The 26,871-nt window shown below is 39.7% G+C and overlaps 1 protein-coding gene across 2 annotated transcripts in view; it reads right to left on the reverse strand.

The window, feature by feature from the left end:
* Window positions 1-2,889: 2,889 nt before the first annotated feature.
* ZNF407 (zinc finger protein 407) overlaps window positions 2,890-26,871 on the reverse strand; it is a 339,779-nt gene continuing 315,797 nt past the window's right edge. For both annotated transcript variants that reach the window (XM_042869285.1, XM_042869286.1), the window contains exon 9: window positions 2,890-5,330. In XM_042869285.1, coding sequence (XP_042725219.1) covers window positions 3,979-5,330 — 1,352 coding nt within the window. In that variant the 3' untranslated portion in view covers window positions 2,890-3,978. The remainder of the gene's footprint in view (window positions 5,331-26,871) is intronic.

Raw genomic sequence — 26,871 nt, forward strand, 5'->3', positions numbered from 1 at the left:
CAAATTTCAGGAGTGGCTTTTGTCTTCATCCCTCTCTTTTATTCTCTATTTACAGCTTTTGTGCTCCGGAAGTCAGCTGAGCAGGGAAGGCTGGAGAAGCTCAGAAGCTGCTTACAGAGGCACCGCCTGCCCCAGTGCAAGCTCTTGGCACTGCTCTGTCAGGAGCTTGAACCTGATGATCTTTCAGAGGGGCCTAACTTGCATTTCAGGCTTAGCTTTGGTTCAGGGTTGGCCTGAGGCACAACTTCAGCAGGAAGGGGCATTTGCAGCGATGACACAGGCTGAGCCCGCTGTCCACGAAGATCACAAACATAACATCCCTGGTGTAACAGCTGCACTTATAAGCGACAGCAGCACTCACGGCACTGTGAGCAGCTCCCATGTGCACACCTTATCAGCTGTGGGCTCTGGCTCCCCTCCTGCCATAGTGTGGTGCAGCTGGTAGGCAGGCAGAGTGATATGGAGCTGTGGGCACTCTGTCTTTTGTTGGTACTGTTTTCATTTGTTACAGGAAATATTTTGCTAAATATCACTTCCTGCTGTCTCTTATCTCTCATTTCTCCCAAAAGACAGAGCCTGAATTCAAAGGCCAGGAGAGACTGCCTCAGGAGGTGCGTATCTGATTCCTAAGGAACAGGGTGAAACCGCTTGCCAGAAACAGGTCTTTTTTCTGTTTTTCTTTTTTCCCCATTTTTTTTCTTCTTTTTTTTTTTGCTGTGGAGATTATTCTTTTTCATTCCTTGCATACTACTTTAGCATTTCCCAAATAAATACATTTTCACCCATTTGGCATTGTTCACAGTATGATCCAAGCTTCATCAGAACGGACGGCAATGAGGAAAACAAAGCCAATGACTCTAGCAGCCAGAATGTCAGAAGGCAACCAACTGGCGCAGGAATGCTTGACTCCCAACAGTTGCTTCCATTATGGTGTGGTGCTTGATTTTTCTGGGAGACAAAGTCAGAATCACAGATTTGGGTCGGAAGGGACTGCAAAGCCCACGCACCCCACTCCATGCCATGGGCAGGGCTGCCCCCTGCCAGCTCAGCAGCCCAGGGCCCCATCCAACCTGGCCTTGAGCGCTTCCAGGGATGGGGCACCACAGCTTCTCAGGGCAGCTGTGCCAGCGCCTCACCGCTCTCTGGGAAAAGAAATCAACTGAAGTTGTTCAAATTCAACAACACAACACACTTCTAGGAACTGAAAGTCTGCTTGGGAATGGCTGTACCTATTCCTCAACCCACCATGCAAAGACTTCTACAAGGAGCTCTGCAGCCCACGACAATCTCCCCATCATGCCGTATGCTTCATCAGTCCAGTGTGCACCTATCCTGGGGCTTGGGTCTTCCTTAGCTGCTGTCCTGCCCCAAGCATCCCCCTCCTGCTCTGCAGATGGCAGGTCTGTGGGGTGACCCAACTCATCTCCTTCTAGCCTGCTGTTCCAGAAGCACCGGCATGGGAGGGAGTTGCACGCTGGAGGGGAATTTCCAAAGCCCAGAATAGATCTGCTGCAACTTGGACTTCTGTTGTGCGACAGATAGCATTTTAGCATGGGGTTGAGACAGTGCATGGAGTCCTTAAGCAGCCTGTCTGCACAGGAATGAATGTCATCCTTGATTTCTAATGTTGCATTTGTAGGGCACTAACAAGTTAACTTCAAAGTGCACATTAGAAGAAGGAGGGAAAAAAAAAAAAGCACTAGAAAGAAATTAGCTCTTCTGATCAGGCTGCACTCAGAGAGAAGTATCGTTAACCTGAGCTTCCAGGTAATTACAACACACAGAAGGTTAGTGAATCCCTTCCAATACTCCCAAGCACAGGAACACCTACCACAGTTTTTTTTATGCAAAGGTCTGCTCTTTTCATTGTGCATACAATGTGATTGCTGGTTTGACACTGCAGGCTACACTGGTTTTATGAAGGATTAAATGCCACCTGAGACATATTTATCCTAAATAAATCACAAATGGTAAACTGCAGCATGTCAGTGTCAACACCCTGTACTGCAGCAGAAAGGTTAGCCATACAGGACTAAGCACAGCGAAGAATTAGCATCCAAACTGCAAGACCACAGGGCTACAGTTAACAGGAGGAATGATCAAGAAGAAATATTTCCACTGAAAAACATTCCGTTTTTTGAACATCTGTGAGAGTCTTGCAGAGGGCCATCATTTTGTAAAGGTCACCTTTTTCCTGATAACAAACGGGAGTTGATCCTGTCACTGTTTGCTGAAGACAGTGTTTAAGAGGAAGTGAGCAGCCTGTCACTTTTAAGAAAGATGAGCAAGTCAAACTCGCCTAATTATGAATCTCCACGTCTAACTTGAAATTTACTTTTTGGGGGTCTGACAAAGACACAACCATAATTCCTAGAAAATAATACAATTAAAAAAAAAAGAAAAAAATGAGAGATGAAAAGACGGCAGGATCTTACAGCTCCAGAATGAAGCACCTTTTCTAAGCAGCTCGATCAGAAAACAGGCTTTCAAACAGTTCCTTCAAGAAGGAACTATTCTTTTGCCTCGCCCCAACTTTCTTACAGTTGATAATTTTAAGATATCAAACACAGGAAACCTGGCGATCTCCAGTCAGCACAGTGTGTATCCTAACCACTCACATGATGCTATATAAGCATACATGAGGCACACACAAAAATTAGGCTCTGTTATCTTTATCTATCTAGCTCGCTTGAGAAAGGAGAAGAGGAAATGTGCAGACCTAACAGACAGCGGTTTTTTGCTCCTGCTGAATGAATGCCACTTCCATTATTGATTAATATTAAAAATCATGATGCTCTATTTGAATGCTAACATTTTATTTGAAAGACAAAATAACAAAACAAAACAAAAGCAAAAACAAAACAAAGCAAAAGCAAAAAACTTGCCAGTTTATATTTTACAATTTTGTTAGTTTTTTTTTTTAAGAAACAAAAGCAGTTGTACCATGAAACAAACCTTCTCAACATGAACTTGCATTGAACAATTGCAGTATATCCACCACAGAATAATTGACATTCCAGACTATGCAAGAAATACAAGGTCACCTTTTTTTTTTTTCCTACTTGTTAATGTCAATGTCAGAATTTCCTTTAAAACCCCCCAGAACGTTTCAAAAGTAGCTCACAAAATGAACTGTGAAATGGTATTTATAGGAAGCACAATTTATAAGAGCAGCAAAACATTGACAGTGAGAATATTTTTTCAAAAACTGCACATTTTCTATGTAGGACTCACAGCTAAATTTAAGTGGAAGATAGAGGCATCAAATGCTTGTTTTCTGAATGTGTATAATCTACAATTTTCTGAAACATTGTATTCTGAGCTCTTAGGAAAAGTTCTATGTGATACCAGGAAACAGTAAGCTACTATTAACAATTTCATTCTAGATGCAGAAAATACTTATTTTGATGACATCCTTTTCACCAGGGATATTTGAAAGTAGGATTCTAGAAAGAGAATGTCACCTGTTCTCCGAAATGAAGAAGGGCACCAATTTCAGCATGTAAGCTTACTTGATCCCCTTGTAATGTTGTTGTAATGATGCACTTTTTGGTATTTTTTGCTTATTTACCTTTATAAAATGTACACACGTGTGAAAATATTTTACTCCTACAATTATGTTAGGCAAAAAAGACAGAAGGCAGGGACTTACCCTGAGATAAAAAAAACCATCTGAAAAACAAACCAAAGCAGTGAACAGAACAATCCCTAGTTGTGAGGGGTGGGGGTGCATTTCTATCCTCTTCTGTGTACTAATACGTTCGCTTTAAAATAATCCCGTGTCATAATTCTCAGAGCTACTGTGACAAGACTATACTTTTCATTGAACTCTTCCTAGTTGCTGACCTTCACCTCCCACAGGGTGCATATTTGTTACCTGCCTAGGAAGATACCGCGTGCAGAAGGTTTTACAGAAGAAGTTCCAGGATCTGGTTGTTTCCAGCTTTGTTCTGCATCAAGCCCAGGAGATAAAGCTCTTCATGCTTCTTGTACTTCGTTATCATCTCTCTGGCCCTCAATGACTCGTGAGCCACCATCTGTATAAATGACCATGCTTGTTAACTGTTCTCCTGCTCTATCAGGGGATTCAGGTTTCACGGCGGTACCAGCCTGTAAAATCTCCTGAGACCCGGCCGTCTCTATCACAGCGTGCGAGTACACACCGGGCTCACTCTGCACGTCTGGTTGCAATTCTGTGACAATGTAGTGGGTCGCACCTTCTGAGAAGTTGCCATCAGAACCTTGAACCATGGCTTGAGCTATTTCTTCCGTCACAATAATCTGCGATATCTCCCCATCTGAATCAACTAAATCCATGTGTTCGCTTTGGACGCTGAGTGCATGGCTACCAGCTTCCTGCATAATTATCTGAGAGCCTTCTCCAGCTACCATATGCACAGTCCCCTCCTCATTTACAATGACCTGAGTGACACCTTCTTTTATCAGCTGATCGGCTGCAGCTGTATCACATACAGCAAAATGCAATACTCCTTGGACCATTTTCTTGAAGGCAGCCTGAGCTCTCTCCTGAGATGCAATTATAGCTGATGGGTGCATGACCTGCGTCACTACTTCCATAGGTTTGGTATCTTCCTGAGTCTCTTGAACTTCATGGAACATTTGTATTTCTTGTCTCCCCGCATCACTGGGAACACTGGGCACCTCTGGGTTTGGCATTTGCAAGAAATCTTTGTGACCAGACCTGCTTCTGTCAGGGAGTCCAGATTTGTTTTCCACTTCACCCAGCTCTGTTACAGCACAAAGCAAGGCATCTAGTGCTGAAGAGGAGTCTGGAGGATGTACTGTAGCTTCAGAAGACTCCAAAACTTCCTGTTGCATTATCTGTTGCAGTACAGCACCACTGGAGTCAGGAACTGCATCTATAGGAACAGCCTCCTCCATATCAGTTCCTGTTACTGAGCCTTCAACCACTACCACCTGTGTTGCACCATCGGCCAGCTGCTCAGTAAGTATCTGCCCTGGAACCATACTACTCACATCTGAGCTGTTCTGATCTGTAGCTATGACCTGCCCATCTTCTGTAATGTGGACTACCCTGGCCATCTGACCAGCCATTGCCAGAGTCTGAAGGGTCGCCGCTGCTGTTTCTTCTGCAGAGACATCAAACGCAAAGTCACCATCGTATCCTTGAATAATAATAACTTGCTGAACTTGTTCAGGCGATGGTTGCTGTCTCCTGCTGCCTCGAAAGACCTTCTCTTTAACTGGAGAAACCTCTCCCAGTGCTGCTGCAGTAAAAGGACTGGCAGTTTCCACAAAGGTTGCTCCTTGCCCCTTCAGTCGGCATTCATAAGACTTGGATACAATGCCTACAAGAAAAAAATATTCTGTTAAGGTGGTATCATGGCAAATATCAGTTCATTACTTCAGCAATTTGTAGCCTAAATGAAAAAAAATTCCTTGAGAATTGTTAGTTTTCACTGGCAGAAAACACAGATAAAATGAGCAAGCGAACAAAACCAATTTGCATGTTTTCCAAATAACATATTTACAGGTTGAAGTAATTGCTGAGTTTAACAATGCTGCAGCTTATTAACAATTTAAATGTGTTTTTTAAACTATGCTGTATTATAAAAAAAAAAAAAAAAGCCTAGATAAATACAGTATACAGTTAAAAGCCATTAACACATCTTTTATAGAAGATCCTATTGGTGATACTTCAGTACTTCGGTAATGAATTTTAGGATCATACATTTTCTTAAACATATCCATGTGTGAAAAACTGTGGCTGATCTTCTTAAAACCCTGCTTTTGTTGGCGAGATAATTGCCATGCTGTCAGTTTGATGCTGTTGTCTTCCCCTTCATTTCCCACCTAGCATCTTAAGATAGCAATAGCAAATGGCAGGATGGAGTATGTGCCTAGGTTTGTGGTTAATCAGTGCTGTTCCTTTGTAATAGTGTAATGAATGTATAGAATTTGTTTTTCTTTAACGCACAGTCAAGGCCGTGGGGGTTAGACTTGCTATCAGGAAGAATTTTTTCACAGTGAGGGTGGTTGTGCATTGGAACAGGCTGCCCAGGAAAGTGGTGGAGTCCCCATCCCTGGAGATATTCAAGAGATATGTGGACATGGCACCAAGGGACACAGTTTAGTGATGGGACTCAGTAGATCAGGTTGATGTTTGGACTTGATCTTGAAGCTCTTTTTCAACCCAGATGAATCTATGATTCTATGGTTTTTTTCAACACACTTTGCTGACTCAGCTCACCAACCTAATTACCCAGAGAAAACAGTCAGTTGTTTTCTCCCTCTAAGCAGGATGTCCTGTACAATTACTGGCCAGAGAAAGCTCAGTCGCACTTCTTAATTATGTCTACATGAAATCAATTAATAGACAAAAATATTGGTATCTCCATATCGCAACGGCTTACTTTGCTACTCAGTCACATTTTTTTGTCATTGTAGGTTTCCTCCTCAGTTCTCAACACTTATTTGGCAAAGCAAAAGATGCCCATGGCAGCAGGAAGTCTTGCACACCATCCCCAGAGCATGGCCTCAGATTGCTCATTTACTTGGATGTAATTTCACACTTGTGAGATGTGCTACACTGAGACTGAGTACTTGGCATCTTTGTGGCGACTTTGTTGATACGCTTAGGTGACCGTCAAGCTAACATGCCAAAATAACATTGGTGCCTAAAAAACTCAGCTCTTGCTTGCATCTATCTATCTATCTATCTATCTCTGCCTAATCTATCAATTAATCCATCTATCTATCTGTCTATTCATCTTTTTTTCTATTACAAAGCTTCTGGTAGAGAACTACACTGTGAAGCAAAAGAGGCGATTTTGTTATGCTGAAAGGCTGCAAGTCACTTTCAGAAGTCTCAGCTGACATTATACAACTTTCTCCATCTTAGTTTGCAAGGCTGGGTTATCTTTGGAAAAGAAAATTAACAATTTAAACCATTAGAGTGTTTCCAAGTGATGCTGCATGATGTATCTGGCACATGCAATTGAAGTACATTTTGTCAGGCATAAGCTGTAAGGAGGCTTACTGCGGTAGGGCTGGTTCTTATCCCCACTTTTCCTCTGCTCTCTGTAGGCACTGACATTCACGAGACCCCCCAAAGAGCAGAAAAATAGGAAGGGGAAATCAACATAAAATGACAATTATCTTAGCTCCTCCACATTTTATAATACAGTAGAAGTAATTAATTCTCTCAGGAATCTTGCTTTGTTGACGTGATAAAAGAGGAGCCTGGCAGTGATGTGGCACAAAATCAAAATAACTCTACAAATCATGCGTTTTCTGCAGGATTTCAAAATCAAAATAACACGGCGATCATAATTTTCACGTGCACGCAGCAAAATCATGACATCTTTCCCTTAAGATAATGATAATTTTTGCACAGGACATAGCACCACTGCATGGAAGAGAAGCTCTGCTCTGGGGAAGGGAAAGAAAAAGGAAATCCATCCTGTTTTCGTCTCCTGAAATAATTGCCGTACCCGTGAATCTCTGCAACTCCGGCCTTTACTGTGCAATTGAACAGGAAGTCTCTTGGGTGAAGAGCTACCCGGTGAATCCCTTGCAGCGCTGATAATTATGCCATTCTGACTGCTTACTTAATCTATTTGAATCCAGAGGTGAGTTAAGCCACTTCCTGACCATTAAAGTAAACTGCATGGGTAAATACTGCTGTCACTAAGGGGTGTGATGAAGCTTAACTACACCAACATCTTAACCTCGGCTCGGTGCAACCCTAGCTATTCCATCACAGTTCATAAATGCGATTGCAGGTCCATCTTTTGATTCAGCAATTTAATAACTTCGAGTGCTGTCAGTACTGCTTTGAAAAATGGCTCCTATAAAATGTAACAGCCTCAATCAGACTGTAAAAGATTCACCCACTGAAGATTCTTCCATTTCAACTATAATGAATTAATGTTGAGCAATGTAGAAGTTCAAGTGTCATTTAAACTAATGTGAATCTACTGTAACTTTAAATTTTAACTGGACTATGACCAAGAATTTACTGGGAACATCATCTTCAATTTTAGTGATTTTTCATGGTAAATACGAACTGCAGATTTTACTGGCTTTCTTTTGTTTTACAAGTGAAAAGCCAAGCAGGGAAGATATTTAGAAAACAACATATTTTGAGGCTTAGCTGCTATTTCAACTTTGGAACAGTGCATTTTTTTTACGGAGCACTGCTATCCAGCCCATTTGTAGGAGTTTTTATGCATTTAAGGAGTATGTCACATTATTGGACTGTATGTAGTAACAAATCACGTTGTCCTAGTAAATTCAGTCTGCCTCTAACCCCCTCTTAGAAGCTGGGAAAGAGAAGGGCTAAGTGTTGGCTGACATGGCAAACATAAGCTGCAATGCAAGCCCACATTAATATTAGGAAAACTGGACTTGTTGCTGATTGCATGTCACTGCAAATTAAGAAGATACACAAACAGGCATTAAAATGACAAAATATAATGATATGAGAGCTCATATTCGGACAATTTGTAAAGAGGTGTTTCATATCTAGGGGTGCAATGATCACAGAATTGGTTTCTTTCCAAGAAGTCTGTCATTTCAGCGGGGCCATTATTTATCAGTTGGAGTCCTGAGCAACTGTTAGTTTTTTATTTGAAAATGTCAGGATTTTTTAGACATTAAATCCATATTCACAGGTTATTTTAATTCTCAGAGACCACAAAGTCCCAAAATAGGGCTAAAAGAAACGCTTTGATGTTTAATGTGCTTTTGGGAAACTACAAATAGGGTTTAGTACCTTCTCCCCTCTCTTTTCCTTAGCACCTGACTTCCTTTTGTGTGCCTGTTTTATTCTTTTGTTACTGTCATCATTTGTTCCCTACAGAATAAATACCTTATTCTTTTGTTAAGCTTACATTTAATTAAAATGTACAGGATTTGTGCAGTAAACTCGAATGAAACAAATAAAACAAGGGCCCCCTCTCTTGAAGGCATACGTTGTGAATGAAAAATGTCATTACAGACTAAAAAATTTTGCAGTAAACAGGGCCTACAGAGAGAAGTTTCCCCCGTAATGACATCCATAAAATACACAAATGGCACTTTTAGTACCATCCTGAATATGGCATTTTCTGTGCTCTACACACAATCTAAATGGTTTGATCATAGAGCATAATACTCCATTGGGTTTATAGAACAATCAATGTTCCATAAAATGATGTATTTATCCAATAGTAGGCTCAGCAGTTACTGGTGTATGACATTGTAGGACACTGGCTTTGTACTGTTCAGCAGCACACATGCTGGCTGTAAAACTTATCTAACACTACTTCAACAACTTCATCTCATCTGTGTCAAGTAATTTGTTGAAGCCTCAGCTTGGTTTAAAAAAACTTGTAATAAAAATTCATAGGATTTTCAGGAGAATGAAAGCTGATGACAATAGCGAGGTCACATTGCGGCGCCACGCGAGGGGTCGGGGGTCAGCTGCAGTTCTAAAACAGAAAGTAGATTTCATGCATCGTGTAGCAGATAAAGACGGCATTAAGGAGGCTTGTCTCAGAAAGAAATGCCTAATGCCTTAGGAAAGTCTCTGCTAATATTGTATGTAAAGCACCGCTTTGCTCTCCGCCAGCCGCCTCCTCAGAATTTTAAACCTTGCCCCAAAGTTGTGGCAGCAGCCGCGCATGGTGAGGCCGGGCACGGGATCTCCTTCCCGAGGAGCACCTTCAGGACAAAGCAGTAAGTCAGAAATGAAATAATCTATTACGACAAAGGAAATGATCTGCATTTACACAGCAAGCTTGAAACGGCTCTCGTGCCGTTCCTGAGAAAGTTCCAGGTGACCTGATTTATAGCATCTTTTTCTGCAGTGCTTAATTTTTCTTACTTTGGTGATTAGGAGCCTTATTTATTGACACCTACAAAAATTTGGTATCTAGTACAATGTGATGGATATTAAATAATGCGGATGCAAAGTAACATCTTTTTGTTCAGCTAAATACAACCCTCCTGCGATTACAACATACAGAAAATTCAGCTTACATTGGCAACCATTTGAATGAGCAACTGATTTTTTTATTTTAAAGTTACTGCCTCCGTGACAATAAAATATTTTGAGTGGTATGTTAAGCTCACCGTTCTAGTTCATAAAGGAGTAATTTAGGCCTCGATCCTGCTGAAAATCTGATCAGCTCCAAATTTCTGCACTCTCTTCTTTTCTGTTTTTAACTACCTCTAATTGATTAAGTGCAGTGTAAGAATTGTAGCATGCAGACTTCGGGATTTTCCTGATTTTTGGAAGCCATAACAATAAACCATGTTTTTTCAAATCTCTGCTCCTTACACATACTCAAATCCTTTTTCTTTTCTAAGGTTTTTTATGTACAAGCTATACAGGGGCCAGCATTTTCAAAACCAGCTAGTTAAGCTACTAAATAATAGAGGTTGTGAAGGCTCATTCATATTTTCTACTGAGGAAAGAAAACAGGATGGGTCAAACCAAGAAGTGAAATAAATCAGCAAGCCAAAAGGGCTCTGTCAGAACTATTATGTCCACAAAAGCAATATACATTTGTAAAGCAGTACACATAAGTACACCTATAGGGAACTTAACCAGCTCCCTAAGAAACATAAAAAAGTCCACTATTATATAAATGGTAATGAGAGAGAGATACCAACACAGTGATTTTTTCTTCTCAGAACACCATTACCGAAAAAAGATAATTAAACACAACCAACTCCCAAATACTGCAAATAGTTCATTTTCTACTTAAAAATCCAGAAATGTCATGCTTGATGCTAAAACTAAAGATGTCCTTGGCTTCTAGCTTTGTCCTTTATCCACCAGCACGTCCAGAAGCTTCAAGGTCTTCTAAGAATTGCTTGTACAAAGGGTGAAGTTTTAACCTTTCAGGTATCTTAAACAAAGAAACAGATGTCCTTTTAGCTTCTCAAACTGTAAAAGGAAACAATTTTCTGTTTTTCTTTTGATAACCAGACTCAAAGTTCCTGTTTGTTATTTTTGCATCCCATACCTTAGAGGACTATGTCAGCACCAACAACAAAGAAATTAAACAAGAAATAGCCACCAAAATAAATAGCTAAGCCATTCAGTTACGATGTTTAGACAGTTGGTTTGGTTTGGTTTAGTTCCCCTCTAGTGTCCAATTAACCTTTGGGAAAAGGCCTTCGCTCTGAAAGAATTCAGTTTCTCTTTCCTTGTGCTCAAGGTCAAAAATGAACACTATAGAGCCTAGTGTCACAGAAGCTGGGCAAAGAAAAATGAACGTGCTGCCACTGCCACAGATGATGGCAAACAGGTACAGTGTTAATGCACAGAGTTTATGACTGCCTAGTGTGCTCACAGCCAGATTTTCTTCTAGACTACTTTTCCTCTTTATCCACTTGCCACCACATACATAGGCTTTTTCTTTTCCGTTCCCAGTTATGAGCAAAAGCCTCACTGAGGCATATACTGCAATTACCTATATGGATGAGTAGCATTAGGAATGTATTTGGAGTATTTTAGCTATTTTAGCTAGTTTTTCCAAAGCAATTTAGCAGCTGGAGATGAAGATAGCCAGCTTGGACATTTCTTCGCAGACCAGCTTCAAAGGCTGCTCTGGCCCTCAGTTTGGGAACGACTGACATTGATGCTACACGAATGGACTTTTACTGCTTTAATCCTGCAGTGCAATGGGAAAGTGCATTTTTAGCACTTCTAAACTAGAATCTGGATTTCAAGAGATGCCAGTTGTGTTTGGTCAGGCTGCAGAACTCTGTTTCCAAGGCAGACAGGGCATACAAGATAATGCAAAAAAAATAATGGGAATGCTAATATGAGAAAATCAGAAAAACAAACGAAGAAACCACAAGCTCTGATCATAAGACAAATGATCTAGATTTCTAAAATATGTACAATCTCAGACGGTAACTATTTTGTTAAAAAAAAAGCTCAAACTACTTTCTGTCATTATTATCTTAGCAAGAGTTTCTGTTTTTCAAGAATATATACATTTAGATCCTGGTCTCATAAACATTTATTTATCACGAGTACTGCTTACTGCCATAGTTAGCCTCAATAGTCTCAAAGGGACTAAACATGGTAGCTTGCATTATGCATTGTGTTTGCATAATCAGGCCCTTGGGATTAACAATTCTGAAATTGGCCAGCCTTTCCCAACGTTTGATGTGCATACATGCACTAAGGAGAACAGACACTTGTAAGGGACACCTAAAATAAAACACGATGTTATGAAATGATCAAGCAGAAATTATATTCTCCTGCATACTGATCACATTATGAGTATCGTGATTTCCTTTATTTATTTATTCTGATTGATGCAGCCATTCAGTAAAAAGGAGCACCTGTCGTTTTCTTGAGGGCATGTCTCAACCCATTTGGAAAGCATGGCAGCTTTTAGGCAGAATGTTTGGCAATAACTAGAACTAGTAAGTTTCCCTAGTTATTTTTGTTAGTTAAAATAACAGAGATGCCATTTGCTACATGATAGTCATCTCTGCATTTCATTTATCAATTCAACTACATTACACTGTATATTCATATCTTTCCAGAGTAAATTACGGGAAATAACCATTTGTCTTCATTGTAGACACTTTTGTATCTATAGTAGAAAACAAACCTCTATTCAATAACTGCACAGAGGTACCATTAAAATCAAATTTACAGTAAACAGAACCTGCAGCTGGGGTAAAACACTAACTGTTAGTATTTTAATTATCAGTGAAGCTTTCGGAGGTCTAACATCTGCTCATAGCCAAATGACAGCAGCTGCTCATTTAAAACAATGTGAATTTCTTCTATAAATATTAAAATGAACTGTATGTTTCTTGTTCGTTGTAGCTATGTTCCTATCGAGCTGTTTGAGTATACAGGGCATTTTCAACTTCTTTCTTGTGGCAAGTTCGTAAAGGGCTGACCTCTTCAAGAGAATGAGAGGCAAAGACAGCAAAAATTCTTGAGTCTGTAAATTGAAAATGTTTAAGAGACAGTACTAGAGGTCACCCTCTGCCAAGACATTGCTAGTAAATGCTAACAAAACATCAGCAATAAGTTCAGTGCATTGTAGTAACTTCAAGGACAAGACTTCTCAGGATGCAAGGTGTCAAGGAGTCTACAGGGTAGGTTATCAGAAAAGCTAGCACTCTCTGAATAAGTAGAAGCAATTATTAATGCAGAAAAATTACCAGAAAAAATGTTCTATTTCAATATTCAAAGCATCAGAGGAGATGAACGTACTGTCTTTTATGGACTACATCAAAATCACACCAGAATGAGCACTGATTCATATGATTAGAAGTAATAATCTGCCAGATAGATGGAGCTATGCTGGCCAATAGAAGATCAGTTAATTTTGAGAAGAAGGGAGAGCATCATAACTTAATTAGCAGTTTTTTTTTCTGGACCCTCCATACAGTTCAATATCTCATCTGCTGGAAATAAGGAAAGAAATAGGAAAAGTGACACGTGTTCATGGTTGGTCCAGTGAGAGCAGGTATCACAGTGTTTCAGAAAAAAAGCAAAGGAAGGAAGTGGGAGTTTTAACTTATACATATTCCAATGGAGCAAGACCTATTTATTTACTTTTATAGCATCAAATGCAATTCTAGTGGATAATAATATTTGTAAATTTTTGCAATAGACATAAAGCACAATGATTACTTAGTCTGAAAACCACAGGTCATGCCACATCAAGGACAGGGTGAGAGAACTGATGCTGTTCAGCCTGGAGAAGAGAAGGCTGCAAGGTGACCTGAAAGTGGCCTTTCGATATATAAAGGGGAGCTACAGGAAAGGAGACAGACTCTTTATCAGGGTTTGTGGTGACAGAGCAATGGGAAATGGCTTCAAGCTCAAAGAGGGTAGATTAGGTTGGATATAAGAAAAAAGTCTTTCACAGTGAGGGTGGTAAAACACTGGAAGAGACTGCCTGGAGATGTGGATGATGCCCTGTCCCTGGAGACTTCCAATGTGAGGCTGGATTAGGCCCTGGGCAACCTGATCTATCCATACACATCCATGGGATTTGGACTAGATGACCTTTAAAGGTCCTTTCCAACTCTAAAGATTCTATGATTCTATGATTTTCACCTTTCAAAATAATAAGATGAGATGTTCACCTTTACATATATACCCATGACACACAATCAACCACAGCTGTCCCCAGACTGGTACATGGCATCAGATAAAGATGGATTAATTACATAGGTGGTTGTTAGGTTTTACCACCAGATTTCCCACCCCAGAGTTGGTATCAGTGCAGTGTGACCCAATGCTTGTGAGAAGGAGTAAATATCAGGTGGCCTTCCCTCTGCTGCCCCCTCATTCCACCCGAGGCACAGGGAGCATCGAGGCTAAAAATGCCTAAAGAGATGACTGCTGAAAAATATGTTAATTCTTCAGTTCAGAGTATCATGGGTTCAGCATTAACTATGGGGTTATTTAAGAAATGCAAAATAACATACGTGCTGGTTCTGTAAGGTGGGATGGGAAGAATCATAGAATTATAGAATGGCTTGGGTTCGAAGGGACCTCAAGGATCATCAAGCTCCAATCCCCCTGCCACAGGCAGGGCCGCCAATCTCCACATGTAATACTAGACCAGAGTGCCCAGGGCCACATCCAGCCTGGCCTTGAACACCTCCAGGGACAGGGCATCCACAACCTCTCTAGGCAGCCTGTTCCAGCACCTCACCACTCCCACAGTAAAGAACTTCCCCTGATAACCAACCTAAGTCTTCCCTCCTTAAGTGAAGTGAAGGTTGGAAAGACAGGTAACTCTTTTATACCACTTTTGAGGGTCGAGTTTGTGCCAAAGTGTTCTTTTCATGATTCACTTCTGGTGAAGGATGGAAGCAGCATGTTTCCAGCATATCTTCAAAGGAAGAAGGAATTCATATAATTGACCCTTTACACAGTCAGAGATGTATTTCCAGTGCTACTGATACAGTAGTATCTAAATGAGCTGTCTTTCATGCCCAGTATTAGATAGCACTAGGCTGTGCATAGATAGTAGACACCAAAGGAGCTGCTTCCTGAGCCACCGCTGATGCAGGAATCACAGTATCGGCATGTCTAGGAAAAGCAGAGCAACTCAAGCTGCTTCCACCCAGCTGCTTAGTTGTGTTCCAAATTTGAGTAATTCTCATGCTACACTTGCAACATGTGTAACAGTTGGTCAGCTTGAGGTAGAAATCTACAGCCTTTAGATTGATGATAGATGGAATACGCAGATAATAATAAATTCTCAGGAAGTGTTAACAACATAATTGAGAAAAAACAGGATGTAACAAAAGCAAATACAAAACCATGCAAGATTGAACTTGTGCTGCTACACACTAATACTTGCGGGGAAAGTAAACATGCAAAAATGACATTCAGTGAGAAAGAATTCCCTTGAGAACTGTAATGACAGCAGTCATCAAATTAGATGTGAGTTTATGAAAAGATAAAACAGGAAAAGAGAACAGGCCAAAGCAATTTTTAATTGCACGTTCAAAGGCATGTCTCCTGCACATTTTTCTGGTAGACCTACAACTAAATTATCTCTTCACCAGGGGAGAGACACTCACTAAAGAACATTCAGAACAGTGAAATAAAAATTACTAGAAGGATGGTTTTCATGGAAATACCGAAATACTGTCTGCAACAATTTCTAATTTTTAATGCAAAAGCTGAAGAGGGAGGAAAATTCTTGGCACTCGTGGAACAGCATAATCTGATTTTGACGCAGTGCTATAGCATTCAAGCCACAATGTAGGAAGAAGTTTGGATGTAGTGAGCAATGGAAGGCCAACACCGATGTCTAGGGCTTTCAGGTGCCAGAGAGGCTATGCTCCCAGAGGGAATAAATCAACTGCAAGAGAGCTGGAATAGGATTTAACCTGACTCATCACCATTTGCACTGCAAATCCATACCCTTCCACAACAGCTCAGTGAAATGCGGCATGTGATTCTTCAGTAACTACTTAGTTAACTTCTGTAAACAACTCCATGGTGAACTGAAGTTCACCCAAGGCTGTGGCGCCTTGAGTCTTAAAAAGCCAAAGAATTCGTAATGACTGTCAATCATACACAGCATGAATCTTGCTCAAATATGGACTAGTAAACAAACCCTCCCATTATGTCAGGTCATCTCATTAGCTCTTCTTACTTTTTAGCTGAGGCCCAATTTAGCTCAGGAGAGAGAGATCACTTCAAAACTTACCAGTGATCAGTGTTTTCTAACATATATTAAACACCGCTTAGCTCTTAATTTTGATAGCACTTGTTCAAAGAATCGCTGTACATATCTGTCTACAACTGATGCCAAGTGATGTTTAAAACCACACTGATTAAATGATGCAAACACAGTTACTCCTAGTGTACTTCTCTGTAGCACGATGCACTGTGCAATTAATGCACACCTTATTCTGATGGTACATACAACTGCTATAGCACTTGCAATGGTTAACTGAAGTGAACCCCAAGCACTGTTACTGTTTTAGTGCAGTAGATAAAATTTCAGAGGGTATGACAGAAGGTATGGCAACTTCTGTGAAAGTGGTAAACCTTGTGATATGTGACAAGACAGAGACCAGATAACACCCCCTAAAAACAAACAAACAAACAAACAAAAACCCAACAACCAACACCAGAAGCCTGAAGCTCAGTACGTGAAAGATGTGATTTTTGAAAACATGAGAATCTAACAGCCCCCATCGAGACTCATGTAAAGGGTTCTTATTTCAGCTACCTTTTTTTTTTTTTTTTTTTTTTTTTTTTTATTATTATACTACTTCTTACACCTTTTTCAGCTTCAGTAGTTTAGCAAACAGTTTCCTAACTTCTGGCACAGAACATACAAAATACACAGGAGGATGCACTGTGGTCTGTCATTTCAAAGATGTGCAGATTAAAGAGCAGCCCATGGCATTGCGGGCTGAAGCAGCTGCTCCAAGTCCCAGGTAGGGCGTACGTGGAGATTTTGTAGCTTTGTCTTCTGCTATATGTTCCAATGCCCCCAAACCTGCTGAGGTTCACCATTCTTATCAGTGAGTCTCCAAGTATCAGTGAAACAATATTCAGGTGCTTCTACTGGAATAAAAACACTCTAAAGCTACCAGGGTGATATATATATATTTTTTGTAACAAGAAAATATACATATTAAAATATAGATGGAATGAAAACAACACTAGTACCAAAAAGGACAAGCTACAGGAAGTCCAAAAAAATGTATTCTTAATTCACATACTACGTTTTTAGGTTCTCTTTCATGACAGAGTGAATTTTATGCACAATTTTTGGATATGTGTGCCTAGAGCTAAGTTTCTCTCTGCAGAATTGGGAAGCAAAATAAAATTGGTCTGTCTTCCACTAGTGCTAAGTACAAGCACATGCAAATGCAAGCCAAACAGAATGCATTTAAAATCTAATGGCATTTATCTAACTATGCGCCTCTATAACTGTATCTCCTGAATTGCTCATGAAAGTAGTATATTTATCACTAAATAACACAATAAAATGAAAAAGCATTATTCTAACTTTTCAGGCAGAGAAGTAAAAAGCAACAAAAAATCTGTTGCCAAGGTCACACAAGAATTCCCAGGTGTATTGAGGCCTAGACTTATGTCTTAATCATAGCATTATCATTTCTTAGAAGAGTCTATTGTCAGCGCCAAGAGTTGAGGTACTCCATTTACCCACACTGAAGCACCAGTCACATCGCTGCAATTTTCTTGATAATGCCCTGTCAATGAATCAACCCTACGTTCGTGAGCAGAGGGGAGTTCAGTGTCCATGTATCTTATAATGAGGAATGCTGTGCTGCAATCTCTGCTGAGATTGTCATAGGTGTCCACCGATACCATCTGCAATTACAGAATTTTATGAGATGGAAACTGGTTCATTAGGAAAAAGACTCAGCCTACCAGTTCATTTCACAGATGTCAGATGGTAGACTTCCTGATCGTCACGATTCTTGCAAGTGAATAAGGGGCCCGTAGTTAGGTTTTTGGGAATTAAGCACACAACCAATGCTAAGCATAGGCTTGAATGTTTTTCTGAGTTGGACCTTCTGTTAGCCCCAGCCTATGGCATATTCAAAATGGTAACCTAGTCTCCCTAACACTTCCCTGCACAAAAATGACCGTGTTTCTATTGGAGGTGAACCTTACTGCCTTTATTTAGTCCTTTTGTTAACAAAAGACCACAGGAAAATCCAAGCCAGCAGTGTTTAGCACAAGCAGATAAGAAGCTACACACAGACCAGAGCACTGCCATGAATTCTGGGTAGCCTCTGATGCTCTGAGAAGATGCCAATGCCAATCTCTATCATCCTCAGTACCATGAAACACAGTTATTTGAGATGTTTCCTTCTCCTTGTGCAACCACCTCAAGTGGCAGCAACAGACATAGTCTCTGGCCTTTCGTATGCTCATTTCACAGGACTGTTTCCATAACAAAGATAGACTCCCTCTGGGTCAATTCATCACAGGCTTCCCAAGTACTGTCCCTTCTACACCCTCTTCTGGTCTCCCCCCTGCCTCACTATAAAAAATAAAACAGAACAAAAGCCCACTGGACGCGCAAAAATTATATCGTAGATTTGTAGATTAATGGGCTGATTCTGGCATCTCAATTCAAATGGATTTACAACCACTGTGTTTAGCCCTGTGTGATTTCAAATAGAATTACTCCTGATGAATTTGAATGCAAATTCACAAAGCATTAAAACAAACCATGTTTAAACTCGTTGGTTCATCAGATGCAAATATTGTGCATTAAGCAGGGAATACCCATTCATGAAAATAATGAAAACTGACACCAATATAATAAAATCATTACAGGTTTATGGATTCTGGGACTTAAACAAGCCATACCCTTGCTTCTCCTAACTGATTAAATGCTTCTTTGCAGTTTATGTTTGATCTGAAATTCAAAACCAAATTACTTTAGTCTTTGAGCCCAGAACCTTGGAAAATTGCTAGGAGGGTCTAACTCAGATTTGCTTGCGGAGAAGGGCCAGATGAGGAAAGGAAGCCTTGGGGGCAGGGGAGCTAGCAGTGCAACTGAGAGCAGGCAGCAGCGAGATAAATTGAGGCTCCCAGACTCTGCCAGCAAGCATTCATAAAACCACCATGTGAACAGCATTGTGCAGAACAAAAGGCAATGACGATAAAATTGGGCACTTTTGCTTTAGAAAGCTGGCACAGATGGGTCTGTGCTTCATTTTTATGAAACCTCAGCTACCTTCACTTTGCATCACGTTTGTAGACAGGGGACTTATGTGCAGAAGGGCAATGGATTGCTCTTTCTTTCTGGGACTGTCCTGTAACAAGACAGCAAAATGAGTGCAACCTCGTTCTAGCTGATGACGCACATCTCTGGACTGCATCAAAGCACCACGTATAGTGTGGTCCTTCCATTACTCCCTGTTGTTCAATCACCATGAACAAGTTTTCATTTTCAGTAAGATGACAACACCTAAACTTGAAACTTCCAGGTAAAATCATATTTAGACACTAAATTCTTTTCATAATGATCATATTTAGAGCAGCAAAATATTCCTTGCTGAAGCATGTAATGCTGAGAACGCACTATTTTGCTGCACAGTCTATGCAATATAAAAAGTTCTTTGCTGCATCATGATTTGCTCCAATTTGTGTATAAATATCACCTGTAATAAAAGGAATTGTAACACCGAGTTTTACTTAAATAACAGCTGCAAAGAGGTTTGCAGGTATTATAGCTAACAGACAACAGAAAAGTATGGGCAATTGCAACAGCCCTTGCTCAAAATCATTATTCTCTCCTTTTTTTTTCTTTTCTCTTTTGCTAATCCATTGACATCAATTTTAAGTATTTTAAATGAGAATATTTAAAGATTTATGAATGGATAAACAGGAGGGGGAACAACTGTTTACATGAAGTGATAGTGATAGGACAAGGGGGAATGGTTTTAAACAAAGACGGGGAGGTTTAGGTTAGATATTAGGAGGAAGTTTTTCACACAGAAAGTGGTGACACACTGGCACAGGTTGCCCAAGGAGGTTGTGGATGCCCCATCCCTGGAGGCATTCAAGGCCAGGCTGGATGTGGCTCTGGGCAGCCTGGTCTGCTGGTTGGCAACCCTGCACATAGCAGGGGGTTGAAACTAGATGATCTCTGAGGTTGTTTTCAACCCAGGCCATTCTATGAGTCTATGATTATGGGATGGTCTGAGGTTAATTTGATTTGCAGAGCTCAGAAACCATCTAGATGTGCAGTAAACACCAGAAAGCCCGTTCTTGTAACCCTCTCTAAACTGAATTGGTCATCCCAGGAAAACTCCTATTTTTGATGACAGAGATGTGCAAGAGAGAGGACCTAACTGTGAGGTTCTTGTGTCCTACATTTACAAATATCTACCTAAAAGCCCACTTGGAATTTCTATAAGGTAACATGCCACACAACACATGACAGCGTAGCTGATGCTGGACCATGGGGGATTTTATAAGCCTGGCTGCTTTAGCACTGCAGTACTCAATCCAGAACCCACACCTCTCTCAGCTTTTATAAACTCCTACCTGTCCAGCAAATCAAAGACTTCAATTTCTATGGCAGCCCTGTGATTTATATCCTTAACTTTGTTATCTCCAGTGCACGGCACACAGAACTGTATTGGTCAGAGGCTAAGAAGAAAACTCTGGTGACATTCAGGTGATGGAAAAGAATGCCACTGATTCATAATGTAATTAATTTTGGATTAAAAAAGAAAAAAGAATAGATTCTGCTCAATCTCCATTATTTAATAACAGCACTCTGTGTGGTATGCCGTTGGCAGTAAGATGCTGCTTAAAAGCGACGTAATACTGAACCTCCTGGGACAGGCACTGTGTTTAACTCTCCTGCTCTCCCCATACTATTGCTTTTTTCACGCCTGTGGTCAACAGAAGTATTTGGGATGGATTTCTTTTCTTAGAAAGGGAGAGAGAGAAGTCTGCCACATTCTCTTACCAATTTTGAAACTGCTCCTGAAACTGAACCAAAATAGCTTCTGATTACAGGTATGTTCTGTGAACCATAAGGCAAGTGAAGACTTCTTGCTTTTTTCTCATGACCTGTTGGCTGATTTCTGGAGTGCTGCTGAGAAGCTGCTCTACTACTCACTATGGGCTGAAGAGCTGTGTCACAATACCTTGGCTTTATGAGTTGCTGAATATCAGACCAAACTGAACTTCTCAGTGCTACACACACCTTGTTTTTCTTGTTTGTTTCTTTTTTTTTAGCTCTCTCTCTTTTTTTTTTTTTCTCTTTCTGCAATGTATGAATGTGGCAGAGTGGCAGAAGCATAATACTTGAGCATAAAGGCCCACCATAATATGTATTAGAATGAGATGTACTGGTATGTAGTAAGTGCTAATCTGAGCACTCAAGAGGTGGAATTATGACTTCAGATTTAGGTGCTTATTTTAGAAAGTAGATCTCAAAGAATATATAGTGTTGCCCACTTAGCTTGGAAAACCCTGTTCCAGTTTTGAAAGCTACTTGTCACTGCAGAGCAATTTTGAAGCAAAGTAGTATATTTGGTGGCCTCATTTGCATGACAATACCCCGAATGCTCTTCTAGCTCACAGCTACTTCATGGAAGGGCTGGTACATTCAGGCTTTGAAAATAAACCCAAATCGTGTGGGTGTAGTGGTGCATATCATTTATATACTAAAAAAAAAAAAAAGAAAGAAAGTAAGAATGAAAGAGTGAGCCATGTGCAAAGGTGGAACTATTAAAATGGGTAATAATTGCAGATAACCAAACTAACATGCATCAGCAGCATATACTAGAAGTCAGTACACGTGGTAGTTTGGCAGGCTTCCAGCACAGTCATTGATTAGCCGATCAGGTGCTGCCTTTGTGTACGTGTTTTAAATGTTGACACCAGTCATCAATGCTTCTGCGAACGGCTGTCAAAATATATTAGCAACCAATTAGAAAAACTAAACAATGTACAGCACAAAGCGCAGATATAAAAAAATAGTTTATCGAAATGGACTTCACCCATCTCCTTCCCTTTCCTCCTTCTCTCACAGCTTGCAACACAAAATAAATGCACCACATTGACTTGTATGGCAGTACAGAATAACGCAGTCTCCTCCGTTGTGTGGATTTCACTGCTGAGAAGCTGTAACGCTAATTGTCAGTTTCCCATGATCAAAGTAATTTGGTTAAATAATTGGTTTACATTTACTATGGTTTATTTGCCTCACAAAAATAAATGTTTTAACAAAAGATCATCTGAAGAGGAGGAAATGCTATAGTGATAACACCAATATGGTGCCAGCATATGGAGAAATATGTGTGTTTGTGCATGTAAGCAATGACATGAAGCTTCAGCTGTTTTGAGAACAAAGCTTTACACCTGAATTAACTTAATATTATATGTGCATTCTGGCACATGTGCATACGAGGAGTAAAGATAAGGCAGTGTGCACTACATTTAAAATTCTTCTGTTATTGGATTGTGGTACTGAAATCAGTTCCTACTTTAAAAAATACTGCTTTAAATGTTGATTTATTGGACATCATTTATAACTGATTCTTGATAGGTGATCAAGATAGATGATGGCATTTCTTCTTTTCTATTTACTCTATCAGTTGCATGAAGACTGCACTCACATGTGAAACAACAGCTTTTCAATACCAAAAATCAAGTTGATGACATCATGATAACCCTTCCAGCCATTCTTGGCTTTTCAGATTTTTTTCTCTCCTCTATTTTATATAATACATGGATTTGACCACAATTTTTACAGCTCCTCCCTAGATGCAGAAAGGGAACACAGTAACCAAGTGCCTGCAGCAGTCGACAAAAGCTGTTTCCTTTAACCTCCCTACAGACTACCAGGCGTGAAGAATGGCTGAAGCACTTTCCCTCAGCCACCAGAGTTGCTCTTTTTTCTAAGTGCTGCTGGAATGACTTTATTCAGGAGAGGCTGCCACCAGAGTTTGTTCAAAATTCTGCCAAAATGGCTCCAACTCAAAAGTAATTAAAAGTCTCTGAAAAACTCATAAGTCAAGAGAGTGGCGTAACACCCATTAATTATGGTGCTCAGTGATGTCACACCTGTGACTTAATGGAGGCTACTCTGAAGTGGGTTTAGAGCTGCTGTTTATAATTTATAATGATATTTTGAAGACTGTATATTAAAGTGCAGTATCTAATCTGGATAGCACATATTTAACAATAACTGGTGGCATCATATCAAGAATAATATGGCACCTTTCACTGTAAAGCTGTTGCAGATGACAGCAGGTTTTAGCATCCAACACAACACCACAGGATGGTATCTGAGGTGGAACCACGGCCCTGAGAAAACTCTGATGCACTTCTTGTAGTTCTGCTCTCATCAACCAGCACTAGACTCTAATAAGGACAAAAAAGAAAAGAACTTCAAAGGACAAATACGATGTTGTTTCTATCTGATGTTGAGTATCTTTGGATATGTTGATACTACTACTGAAGGGTAATACATTTCTGTTTAATCATGCTTGGCTGTCCTTGCAAGATTTAGACATCAATATGGTAAAATCCTCAACTGGTTACCTGAAATAAACATGACAGTGCTTATTTCCATCGATCTCAGATGCTTTTCTGCTGGCCTATAGGACGCTCATTGTCTACAGACCATTACATTAAATTACATGGGATAGTACCGAATTTTATGCATTTCCAGTAAAACTACTGTGTATTTGATAATCATTCCCAGAAGAAAATATTTCAAGGATTGTATAACAGATTAAAACCTGCAATTTGCTTTTTTTTCTTTTTTTCTTTTTTTTTTTCCTTTGTCTGTTTTGAGATTAAATGGAAACCGTATAGTACAGAATTGGCTTAAGGTCACCTGTCTACAAGGGATTACTGTGTAGTTCCTTTTATATTTTTCCCCCTACTAGTTTGAGGGACAAAAGGGCAGCAGTACCCTAAGGGCTTTTTCAAATAACCTCTTTAGCAAATAAAGTCATACCCTATGTATAGAGGCCATTTCATCCCAGTCCCGTGGGCTGCCTGTAGGGTAAAATACTGAATTTTTCTGGCATATGTCAGTGAATGTGAAAAAGAGGACTACTACTTACAGAAAGTTAGAGGCTGAATGAAGGAATGTGAATTTCCTTAATGCACTGATTTAAAACATCATAGATGGAAGCTGAAGACATCGGCTACAAGCATCTCAAAGAAACACTGGAATACATTTACGAGAACCACTCAGAGATTCAAATGCCAACCACTGATTTACTGTGGCTTGAATACACAACAATTTCAGCTTATCTGAGATCTTAAACAAACAAACAAACAAACATATTTTCCCCAGGGAAGATAAATAAAATAAAATTGGGCCTTTTCTTTATGGGTGTAATCTTATGACTGTATCGACTTAACATTACCATAAACATTGCTGAAATCAACTGTCAAAAAGGAATCTGTTATGCTTATATAAATTACTGTTATTGTTGTTGCTATTATTGCTGCTCTTGCTGCACCCCGCTTCTGTAATTGGTTAAAAGATAACGTGCAAAACCCCAAACTTTCTGGTATTCATAAGGTACAAAATAATGGTTTTAAAACAAATGATTTGACAGCTGCAAATACAGGATAACACCTAGTTACATTATAGAAACAGTGTGGATAATTACTTTTTTCAAAAGGAAAGACTCCACGGACCACAGTCTTGTCTGAATTTCCCTGCAGCTCAGATAATGTGCAGTAATACAAATCCCGTTGTCACCTCAACCTAAGTCTTTTTATCATCCATACATCAGTAAGACTGATGAGAGACGTCCCATGATTCTAACAGTCTCCCTTTGAAGGATCCACATGTTAATTACTGCACTAATTACGGTTTTTGAATAACCAAATGAAGTAAGCAGACTATGGGAGGTACAGGCATAAACCTAAGACTGAGAAAATACTAGTTACTGAAGTCATCAGTGTAAACTGACACATTGAACATGCCTAAAAGAAGTAGAAAAAGTAGATTTTAAAAGACAAGCATCTTCAATAATTAGGGTTCCATACAGGAAAAAGAAATGTTATTTCTTAATGGCAAGTGCATTTAAACTGTTATCTGAAGATCTGAAGGTAAGCCTGCTTAATTCACTGCTTCTTCTTTTGTTATTAGGAAAACATAATTGTTCCAAATAATTAGCACTAGAGTACATCACAAGCTGACAACAAAATTATAGAAATCTTCATATTCAGATCCGTCTAGCTGGCTATTAGGAACAGTTTCTGATCATAACCCATTAGTTGAAGTGCTGTGAGTTCTTGATTGCCACCAAATAACCTCAGATATCTGCCTAAGTTAACAGCCTCTATTTATTCAGAGTTTTCTTGACAGTAAAAATTGCTTACGATTTTTACAGCTGCCACACAAAAGAACAGTATCAGATGTGCGTACTTGGAAGATTAGGTGATAAAATAATTGAAATGTGGATTTTAGACACAATTTTAACTCCTAACTTTCTAAATGAAAAACAGCCGGGGGATTTCAGTGTGCTGCAATGGTGCTATTGCTGTTCATGTTTATTAAAAATTTAAATGAATGCGTTCCAGACCTTGCTAGTTGTGATGTCCATGCTAATTAAAATAAGATTTGTTTGGGATGATTTTTTTTGGCACAAAAGCCCAACTTTGTCCTTTTTTTTCCCCTCTGAACGCAGACTAATCAACACTTAAAGATTCCTCTGCATCTGAAAGCTCAAACCTTTATTTGCTGGTACTTTCTTGTGAATAAGGACAAGACATAAACCACTGTTAATTCATTTCTTACACAGTTAACTAGAATGGGCAGCACCCCAGCAAATGCTACCAGAAAGTCTGGCATATTTTTCGCAGACACTGACAAATGAATATTCTCACAGAAATCACTGCCGGAACCCCAAACGATTAATAAGAAACAACACACAAAGAGACCCGAAATCCCACTCCTATACATGAGTGAGAATGGAAGTGTACCCTCCCAGTTACTAAGCCAGCTTCAGTGAGTGGATTATTGACAATGTAATACAGACAAAATGAAAACTTGTTTAAATTTCCAATCTAATACTTCAGTTATCTATAATGCTATTTGAAGCTGCTTTCAAAATGTTTTTTTGTGATAATGGCTTGGTTTATAAACCTACAAAGCTGTATGTCAAATCCCATAAGGGATAACTTTGATTACTATAGTAATTAATGATGCTGGATAGTAATATGGATTTTCTGTTAAGATTTGAGTTTGAAGTTAATTAGTCTCCACATTATGATTTGCTGATTAATTACAGATATTTAGTTATAAAGAGAGATGTTAATTATTAATCTAAAAAATCATCTAGTGTAATTAACGAAAACTTTGGCGTCAGTCACCTCTCTCCTTGTATGTAACTTCCAAGGTGCCAATTCAATGCAGTGCGGCTCAGACCCTCCCCAACAGGTAAAAATCCTTCTTTTATCTTTCTTGGGTGTGGAGTAGAGTGACCAAATTTTAATTTATCAGGCCAAGCTGCCCACGCCAAAGCAGGACAGGAACTTAATTCTCGTCTAAGTACCGATCTTTCATCGCTGGTTCCTACAGTGTGCCTCATCTCATCACTAAAGAAAGTGCAATAAAAGAAATTCCACTCTGAGTCTTAACTGGGTGTACTTTTGAAATCATGTCTTAACCTCAGAGCTGTGATGTTCTTCTGACTGATGGTCTTTGTCAGTTCCCGTGTTAAAACTCTGGAAGGAGCTTCGGCTTTGCTACAGATATCTGTATTTTCCAGCAGCAGCGGCGACAGCAGCCTCTAGCAATGCCAAGACATTATTAGAGCAAAACTGCTAATTAATGTAATAACTCAGAATTTGAAATCACCTTTTGTTTAAAAAGAAACCCCACCTTCTCTTTTTTTTTT

This window comes from Lagopus leucura, unplaced genomic scaffold (assembly GCF_019238085.1).
Source record: "Lagopus leucura isolate 7727_CA_CO unplaced genomic scaffold, USGS_WTPT01 Super-Scaffold_100002, whole genome shotgun sequence".
In the NCBI taxonomy this organism is placed as follows: Eukaryota; Metazoa; Chordata; class Aves; order Galliformes; family Phasianidae; genus Lagopus; species Lagopus leucura.